This window comes from Athene noctua, chromosome Z, assembly GCF_965140245.1.
Source record: "Athene noctua chromosome Z, bAthNoc1.hap1.1, whole genome shotgun sequence".
In the NCBI taxonomy this organism is placed as follows: Eukaryota; Metazoa; Chordata; class Aves; order Strigiformes; family Strigidae; genus Athene; species Athene noctua.
This window is the reverse complement of record NC_134077.1, coordinates 87836039-87846034: the sequence shown is the minus strand read 5'-3', so window position 1 is coordinate 87846034 and position 9996 is coordinate 87836039. Positions and strand designations below refer to the sequence as shown.

Sequence of the window (9996 nt, the reverse complement as noted above, 5' to 3'; positions counted from 1 at the left end):
CCAAAAGCAAAGAATTTCGAGGTAAAAGCATCAAAGGACTCCAGCATGTCTGCAAGCTAAAAGGAGGTTGTTTCTAACTAAAATATTTCACCAAGGATAGAAAAAACAGCCTGCAAAACTACATTTACAGTCACATCTCACCCCCTTCACTGTTAGGCCAGTCTTCATCTCAGGACTGCATGACTCATGGGGTTGTCAAGTAAAGCAAGATATGAGAAATATTTTTTGCAGGGAAGATACCAAGAAATGGGACCCAAGAGAAGCCTGGCTGAAGCACCATGCTACCGCTCACTCCCCAAGACTATGCAAAGATCAGTTCAAGGCACCAGCCCAGAAATCCCACGTGCTGTTTGCCATTCACTGCAAGGTTGCACCCTGCTTGGTAAGATCGTGTCTGGTCTGGACTTGCAGCTGTACCAGCATCACCCCGTCTATGGTGATGTAACAAGTCCAAACAGCAAAAACCTAAAAACACAATACCTACAGCTTCTCATACACTCGTCTACAAGGAATCCAGGACAGAATTACAATTAGGAGTAAAGAAATGAATACTTAAGATCTTTTACAATTCCCCCAAATGGAAGCAATGGCCTTTTTATTAAATACCAGTGAGAAACATGTTGATGCAAGCATTTTCCTACTTCTTTCAACAGCAATAAGGTCGGCTTGGATAAACCAAAATCACATTATGTATCACTCAGCAGCACAGAATACTGTCTAAAAATAAGCAGAAAGGCCTAAATAAATCATTTTAAGAGAGATTACAAAGCCGAACCTAAACCTGAGCACTTAATTAACTGGAAATTAAAAAAAAAAAAAGAAATAGCAAACTCATTTCACAACAAGATGAAAAGATGTGAGCCTGGCGGAATGGATAAAGATAAAAGACACAGTAAAGCCCCAAACATGAGCAATTATATCATCTAGGTAAAACAACAACAGAAGAAAACCAAAAAGTTAAGGGAGATGTCCATCTAGCAAGGAGCAAGGAGAGGCACACTGTTTGCATTAGGCAGTGAATCTAAAGGTGCATTTTTAAAATGCTGCTTTGAAATTAATTCTCGGCAAGATTCTCTGAAATTAGAGCATTAGTCTGATGAGAAGGAACAAGCTTTAAAACTAGGGTTATTTCAACTCTGCATCTTTACTGATACTTGTGACTTTTTTCAAGCATCCTGGCTTAGAAGGTTTATGTCTACTGACACACCATGAAGTGACAGACGATCAGAGAAACAGTGAAGCAAATGAGTTGTACAACTATGTCACCAAGCATGACAAAATTACCACAACATCTAGCGTTTCAGCTGCCCATGAGGGATGCTGAATGATGCAGCACTTGGGTGCATATGCCCTTTTATGGGCAGTTTGTGTGTCATTTACTCTACAAACGAGCAGGTGAATTTCAGATCTAAGCTTTTAAAATTCCTTCAAACCTGTGGATGCTGTTGCCAGTCGGTCAGGGGAAGGCTGCAGAGGCCTTTGTGAGGGAAAGGCCTGCCGAGACTGAGTCCCCACAGTGGCGACAGGCGTGAGGAGACTCAGCACTTGGAAGAGCTCTCGTTATCATGTGTTTTCCTCAGAACAAAACTCGACTCTCGATCGTGTTCGGATCCTTGATTTTCAGAGACTGGTGCAATCAGTGGAAGGGAAGAGCACATAAAGGAGAAAGAATTGAAATTCAAATACTGAGGTTTTGTGTTGGTTTTTGTTTTGTTTTACCTGGCACCCCTGAAGGTAAAAGGGTGAAAATATTTATGACGATGGCCACAAGCCACTACCATGTGAGAAATACACCCCCCAGCTGCCCCCTTGCCCTTTCCTGCTTCCTCTCCCCGCTGCACCACCATCCCCTCCCCAACACACCGGTCACTCCCGGAGGGTCCGTCCCCGTTCCTCCCTGCACTAAACTCGCTTTACAGTTTTCCTTCCCCCTCTGCAGATGGTCAGTCCCCTCACGCAAGGGCTGAGCACCCCCAGGCCCTTCATGGGTCCCTCACAGCCCGATCAGGGGTCCCTTGGGACTCCTTCAGCACTGCCTCGGGGTCCCCTCGGGTCTCCCTCAGAGTTCCCACGGGGCTCCCTCAAAGACTCCTTCAGGGGTCCCTCGGGGATCCCTCAGAATTCCCTCAGGACTCCCTCAGAGCTCAGGTTCCCCTCAGGACCCCCTCGGGGCTCCCTCAGACCCCTCTCAGAGCCCCCTCAGGGGTCCCTCAGGGCTCCTTCGGAGTCCCCTCAGGGCATCCTCAAGACCCCCTCGGGTCTCCCTCGGGGTCCCCTCAGAGCCTCCTCCGGGGTCCCTCGGAGCTCCCCTCAGGTTCCCTCAGGCCTCCTCAGAACCCCCTCGGAGCTCTCTCAGGGCCCTCTCTGAGCCCCCTCAGGGGTCCCTCGGGGCTCCCGCACCGTCCCTCCCCGCTCGCTCACCCGCCTGCCGCCGCGCTCCGCCCGCGGTTGCCGCAGTGGGCCGGGCCCGGGGCCGCCCCGCCCGCCGCCGCCGCCGCGGCGCTGAAGGCGGGGGAGAGCTGGGCGGGACGCGGGTGTCGTCCCTGGTGGAGGAGCGGCGGCCGGGCCATGTCGGCGCTGGAGTGGTTCGCCCACAAGCCCCTGGGCGGCGGCATCTTCTGGATCCAGGAACGTTTCTACGAATCGGGCAACCGGGCCAACATCTGGCTGGTGCGGGGCTCGCAGCGGGACGTGGTGATCGACGCCGGGCTGGGGCTGCGCAGCCTCCCCGACTACCTGCGCGCCGCCGGGCTCTTGGCGCCGCCCGAGGGGGCCGGGCCGCGGCCTTTGCTGGCCGTCGCCACTCACGTCCACTTCGACCACTCGGGCGGGCTGCAGCACTTCGAGGAGGTGGCGGTGCACAGCGCCGAGGCGGCGGCCCTGCTGCGAGGCGACAACTACGAGGCCGTCACTTGGCTGTCGGACCGGGAGGTGGCCCGGCCGCCGCGGCCCGGCTGGCGGGCACGGCAGTTCCGCGTCCCGCCCGTCCGGCCCAGCCGCCTGCTGCAGGAGGGTGAGAGCGGCCGCCGGCCCGCGGTTTAGATTCTTTCTGCCTTTTCATTCGTGTCCGAGCGCGGGGGATGCCCGAGGGGAAGGCGTTGTGAACGGGTGTTGTCGTGAATTATGTTTTACGAGACATGAGGAGCGGCTGGGGGAACTGGGGGGGTTCAGTCTGGAGAAGAGGAGGCTGAGGGGAGACCTCCTGGCCCTCTGCAACTCCCTGCCAGGAGGGGGCAGAGAGGGGGGATGAGTCTCTGGAGCCAAGGCCCCAGCGCCAGGCCCCGAGGGAATGGCCTCAAGCTGCCCAGGGCAGGGTCAGGCTGGCTCTGAGGAAGGATTTCTGTGCAGAAGGGGCTGTTGGGCGTTGGAATGGGCTGCCCAGGGCAGGGGGGAGTCCCCGGGATCCCTGGAGGGGTTGAAGAGTCGGGCTGAGCCAGCGCTGAGGGATCTGGGGGAGTTGGGAACGGTCAGGGGGAGGGTCATGGTTGGGCTGGGGGAGCTGCAAGGGCTTTTCCAACCCAGGTGATCCTGTGATTCTGTGAATAGTGAATCTGGGGTGGTGGGGTGACAGCTGCGGGTTGGCTGCCCCTCTTCTCCAGCCGTGGTAGGCAGCCCCTCATGCAGCACGTAATCCAGCATTTTTCCACTTTGATTTGGTCTCCGCAACCTGCTTCGCATAATCAACAAGCCATCCGCAGGCCTCAACGTGGAACTAAAAAGATACATAGCGGGTCAAATTCTTGTTTCTACCAGTTCTGAAAGTATTGACAGGAATGGAGAAACTGGCATAAAATACCCTGGGCTTGTCTGACGTGTTTTCCTGTTGGTGCGGGATTTTCTTCCTTAGAAATACAAATCACTCAACAGTGATTTGAGTGATTAATTGAGCATCCCAGGTTTAGCCTTAGGCTGCTAACAGTATGTCACCATGTCAGTCAGTTCTGGCGTCTGGTGACCCAGATTGTTTATAAACCATTGAGGCATAGCAGTGTAAAGAACAAAGCAATCCATTGAAATACATACTGCAAAGAATATGAATTTTGTTTTACAGAATCTATCTAAACAATAAGTACTGTGAAGAATATGACTTTTTACAGAATTTACCTAAATTCTGTAAAATTCAGAGAAGTGACCTGTAACAGATAAAAAAATTTCATTTTGTCTCTCATAGGGAACAACATCTAAGTTATTCTGGCAACAACCAACCTATCTGTACAACAGAGTGAAGCAGAATTTAAAGGGTAGCTGTGTGACGGACAGGTGACACCTTCTGCAGGGGATCTGGTATCTTCTTGGCTGTATTACACCGTCCCACATAGGTGCATGGAAAAGCAGAACTGAACTTACTGAAGGCTTTAGAGAAGTTCTGATGTGACACAGCTATAGTCAGTCAACAGATTAAGTTGTTTTTTCTTTAAAAGGGAGGAACTGTTGAGAGAATAATTTAAAAGAACAAGCACACTTGCTCCCAAAGTAACATCAGAGTTTCTAAGATAACGTTTATTGAGACAAACTGCGTGGAAGTGGCATGTCATCTCCACCACGTGTCATTGCTGTGGGGTCAGGCTCTCCAGGAATACTGAAAATACAGAATGTGCCCCGGGGCAAGGGCAATAATCTGTTACAATCCAAAACCGCAGCTTCTACTTGCTTAATTTGTTTAATTTTTGCATTACCTTAATCTTACTAGATGTTTCAAGCACCTTTAATTTTGTCTGTTCTAGCTAAAATTGCATTTACCTGTACTGTGCCTTACCATTTGGTGTTTTCCTGGTGACTTGTATATTCTAGGACTCACAGTTTACTTTAGTGGTCCCTTCAGCTTCAGAATTTGAGAGTTTTTCTTAAATTCTGCATGCTGCTTTAAATTTTGCATGCCATATTCTGCTTCTTTGTATTATTTTCAGTGCCAGGAGCAGTTTGAAACCCACTGCAACACTTTCCTCCATTAATTTCACCACCTCCACTGTGGTTTCATTCACCAATACAGTCATTTTCTGCACAGTCTTCTCAATAGTCAAGTCTACTTCTTTTTCCTGCCAAGGCTCCCCAACATTTCCCTGAAAGAGAATTAGGCTGAAAATTCTCTTTTATAATTTTGAAACTGGTAGTTTCTGCAAATTTTCCCCCTGTTGGGTACAGTTAGCTCTTCGGTGACTTCCAAACACTGTTTGAGCATTTTCAAAAATTCTTTTCAGTTAAATACCAAAGGCCCTCTCACAAAAGGTCTTTTCAGTAGTTAAGTACCTTCACACTTGCTGAGTTTTGTGTAAATTTGTGGCATGCCTGTCTCTGTTGTGAGGCAATCTGTAACTTTCAGATTTTCAATACGGTAGAGGATTGGTAACTTTTTGTTGTTCTCCACGGAACTTGAAATGCATATTAGAGTTTTAAGCACTGTTTTGCGATTGTACTGGATGTTATTTCTTTGAGAAATGTTTCATATAGGTGTTAAGGAGCTGCATCTTAGCAGCTGTTGGTCTTCTTTCCCTGCACAGCCTGAAAGTTTACATATTTACCACCTGTAAATGCCTTTTGCACATTTACAATTATTCTGGCATTACAGTTTACAAGCAGACTTATTTGGCCTGTTTTCCACCCCTAGACTGCCTTTCTGCTGAAAGTACCAATTCAGTGGCTACAATGAAAAGGCATTCACATTTAAGATGGAAAAAAAAAAAAAGACATAATGTTGAGAAAGTTCTATTTCTGTATATCTGGTTGCATAAGATGAAGAAAGTGTGTGGAGGCCAGTCTTGGTTCTCCTCCAGCAATTTATGTTCTGACCTTTTGCCTTTCAGAGTTAGCAGCAATGCAATTCTAGGCGAATTAAGTGAGGGCAAAATGATAATAAATTGTAAACTTTCAAAGGAGACCCTGCTTAGATGTGTTCTGTTTGATTCCTGTTTTATTTCCTCTGTCACCTTTCACATTGTTTAGTTTATTAGGGTGGGAATAGCTTCAATTAATACAGTCCAAGCCTGTGTTAATTTTTTGTCAGGGGTAATTTCAGGTGCCTCTGGCGCTCAGCAGGAAAATATCCCGCTCTCTTTTTTGTGGATATATAGCATACGGGTAGGTCATATTCTTCATGGTGTTTAATATACCCAATAAATGCATATGTTTTCCTTTTTTGCAGGGGATGTGATCAGCCTCGGAGACCGACAGCTTACTGTCATGCACATGCCCGGTCACTCAAGAGGCAGCATTTGCTTACATGACAAAGACCATAAGATTTTGTTCAGCGGAGACGTGGTGTACGATGGATCCATGATTGACTGGCTTCCCTACAGCAGAATAAGTGACTACGTTACAAGCTGCCAGCGCCTCATGGAGCTGGTGGACAGAGGTCTTGTGGAAAAGGTACTGCCTGGGCACTTTAACATATTTGGGGCAGAAAGGCTGTATCGGTTAGCTTCCAACTACATTTCACAGGCTGGAGTTTGTCACAAGGTTTCAACTTGTGCCATGAGATCCATTGCAAGCATAGCACTTCGCATTACAAATTCGAGAGTCACTTCCTAGTGACAGTGCGTTTTGTGTGACCTGTTCCCCATTGAAAAAAAACAAGTGGCTTGTGAAAGCGTTGATACAAGCAAAAGCAGTATGCATTAGTAAAAAGGTGGCAAATTGATACAGATGAGCTGCAAAAATTCTCCCTATTTTTGCCTACTTTATTCCTATTTTTATAAAAAGTATATGAGCGAAGAGCTTTAGCCAAAGCTTCATTTTTCTTTCTATTTTTTCAGGGCATGTTTGCACACATACTGTGATTGAAATACATTGTTTTATTTTTGTTATGATCCTGACGGATACATATATGCCAAAAGGAGAGGTTTTACATTCATGCCTGAAACCTCGTGGATGTAGCGCTAGGCTTGTGACTATTCACTCAACTCCTGCTCAGGTTTTGGCCTAACACAGCTCCTGCTAAGACGTGGTGTCTGCTGGGAGCAGCGCCGTTAGGTCAAAGGTAGAGCAGTGCCTGGGCAGGACTCGGTGGGCAGACGGAGGAAAGGGCCATTCTTCAGCCATCAGCACCTGCCGCTTGGTGCCTGCTGCATCTTTGCAAAGCGGCTGTCTGGCAGTTTCTTTAGAACCCACTAACATATGGAAATGCTAAAGACCAAACTTCCAAGCTGGAAGGTATAGATACATCAGCTTATCCAAAAAGCGTTTTGATGCGGATCCAACAGCAGACGGAGTGTTGAGGCTTTCGGGCTTCCCGATGTGGTGCAGGGAACGCCTGCGCCGGGGCGGAGGGCACGAGTGAGCGCTCACACCGTCGGCTGGGAAACTGTTCTGCTTGTAGGCGTGCCGTTAGGGATTAGAGAATTTGTGAACTAACGAGTTAGTGTGTTAGACTAGCCTGTACAAAGCAGATTGAGTCCTTGCTTGATGTGGTTTAGTTTTTTTTTCTGATGAGCCCACTAAAAAAAAGTTTATTTTCAGAGTATATTGTGTTCTGTAAATTTGGAGAACTGGACTGTGACGAGCTTAAAGATTTTATTGCTGCTTAAGAGTATTTTTCTGTGACTGGATTGTAGCTCAGTTGTTAATGCTCTGTGGTAGGGCAAGGATGGAAACACTAACATTACCTTGCCCTGCTGCAGCTGCTGGATTCAACAGCCAGTACACTTGTTACCACAAAGTGAATGTAACTTGAACTGTTCACTGTTTGCTTATTCGGTGTTTGGTGCGTATGGTTTTTATGGAAAGTAAAGTGCGTTGTATTTCAGTCTGTTCCAAAAAAAAGCTGAATACATTGAGAAATGCTAAACGACATTGTAACTTGCTTACGAAAATTGAATGTGTGATATTTAAAAGCTGTTGAAATGGTTGTAGTTTGTGTAATTATTCTAATAGTCTCTATATATTTAACTTTTTTAAAAGGACACTGTCTGATGTTATTTTTGTATATAGACATATATACTTTACTAAAAAGACTGCAAATGTTTTTCCTGAGTTTTAGTGCAGTTTAGCCTTATTTGTTCGGCTTTCACTTTACGGGGAAGCTTTTTGCTTTTTCCCCCCTCTCATCATACCCAACAAAAAGGGAGCCCAAAGTTTGGGCTCTAAGGCATGGGCAAGTGGAAGTTGACAGCCTTCTATTGGTGTAAATCCTGGTGGAAAAAAAAAAAAAAAAGCTGCAAAATACAAAGCATCCCTGTCTGAAAATTATGAAGCAGTATCTTATGTAACGTTTCTCTCCTTTCATATATCACTGCATTCCTGCCTTTACTATTCGAATATATTCTTCACCAGGATTTGTACTGATAGGTTGTGATGTGCCTAGTTCTTGTTAGCAGTGCCTGTCTCCAAGCTGAAGCAAAATTGTGAGTGAGCAGGACAGGTGCAGCAATGCTGCACTTAAAAGACCTGTTATCACTCAGATCACAGTCCCTTTTTTTGGAGAAATCCAAGTGCATCGGTGTATTGCATGAGGAGTGTTGAATCACTGGGCAGACTTCAGTCATAAATGAAGCCAAGAACTTTTTATCCTGTCCTCACTTGGCCAGAGGAAAAAATACAAAAGGTTAGTTAGCCTGGGAAGCAGAAAAGCCATTCAGTGAAAAGGCGCAGAACAAATTCCACAGTGTGGTTTTCCTTTTGAGCCGGCTGACACATGCTGCTATTTACATAGCAGTCCAGACACTCTTCTTGATAGCCGAGGGTTCACAGTCACAGATCTGAGGTGACAAGGAGGGAAGTCAGAATGGCTGAAGAAATACACAGCACTGAAGGGTCCACCAGTTTTCCTGATGAAGCTGTGGTGTCACAGGTTACCCGATGGTAATTGAATTCCTTCAAATTGGCCATCTGCAGGGTAATACCAGCAATAATACCGCTCTGTGCTTTTGAGAAGGCTAGAGGAGCACTTGTGATAACCCCCTGCCATGAGGTATGGGCTAATTTATATGCAGATGTTCATCAGGAGAGCGAGACCACGTTGAATGAGCCTTTTGTGTTATACCGCTATTGGTTCGTTCATTTGATCCAATATTAGAAGCCCTGTAGCCAGATTTTACTGCATTGTAAAACCTGCGCTCCTCACAGAAGGCTCACAGGCGTGCCAGTGCAAAAGCAAAGATATTCTCCATCATCTGTGTTCAAATCTGTGCTCAGTATCCCCTACAAGATCCTTAAATGTCCAGATCACTGTCAAAACGTCCAATTAAGGCACACTTAAGTGCATTAAGTATATCTATTGCCTGGGTTTTCCTCCTTGACCGATATCTGGGGAATGATTTCCTAGCTCAGAAGTGAGCTTTACATGAACACAGCCCAGAATGTGGGGCATGTTAGTAAACTGCTGCTATAATCCAGTTGAAAGTAGTTTTTAAAGATCTTGAAATTTTTTTTGTACTGTAAGAAATTCACTGCTAGGTAAATGATAGATCTTAAGTATAAAGAACTGTGACTATTTTTGTTAAGGATTGCCAAGTTTTACAGTGTCCCTTTAACACTACATGGATTAAATATTTAAAACATACATTGTAAATTTAAATATTGCAACATCTTGGGCATTTAGAACTGTGTTGATTTATTTGTAAAATCTAAATGTGTGTTAATTCAGTTTTCAGTAGACTGGGGAACTGACAAAAAATCAGATAGGAAGTTTTGCTTTATAATCTGTCAAGACTTCTGTGATGTTAAACAGCAGTTTACTCAAAGAATTTTGTTGTAGGTAATCGTAATAAAAGATGTTTTAATCCTATGCAGTCCTGTAGTAATTTCTAGGTATTTTTTAAGAGGAATACTCTTTCATCCTAAACGTAGTGTAAAATCTTCACAAGCTGCTAGCAGTGTTTTCTGTGCTGAGCAAGAGACAGAAGTAGAAGCATTTACATATCATAGACAGATGATGCAGAGCTTCTACAAAGCCTGTGTTGGAGTTGGGGGGGGGGGGGGGGTAGCAGGGGAGGGGGCTGCAGCGGTGTCCCCTGGGAGAAGGTTCTCGAAGCTCCCCCGGCTCCGAGTCGGAGCCGCCTCTGG

The 9996-nt window shown here is 46.1% G+C and overlaps 1 protein-coding gene across 1 annotated transcript; it reads left to right on the top strand.

Annotated features, from left to right (window-relative positions):
- Positions 1-2515: 2515 nt before the first annotated feature.
- On the top strand, positions 2516-9712 carry MBLAC2 (metallo-beta-lactamase domain containing 2). The gene is made up of 2 exons (XM_074932507.1): positions 2516-3013; positions 6140-9712. Exons 1-2 carry the CDS (start codon positions 2569-2571, stop codon positions 6523-6525), a joined length of 831 nt encoding a protein of 276 aa, XP_074788608.1. The 5' UTR covers positions 2516-2568; the 3' UTR covers positions 6526-9712.
- The last annotated feature ends 284 nt before the right edge of the window (positions 9713-9996 follow it).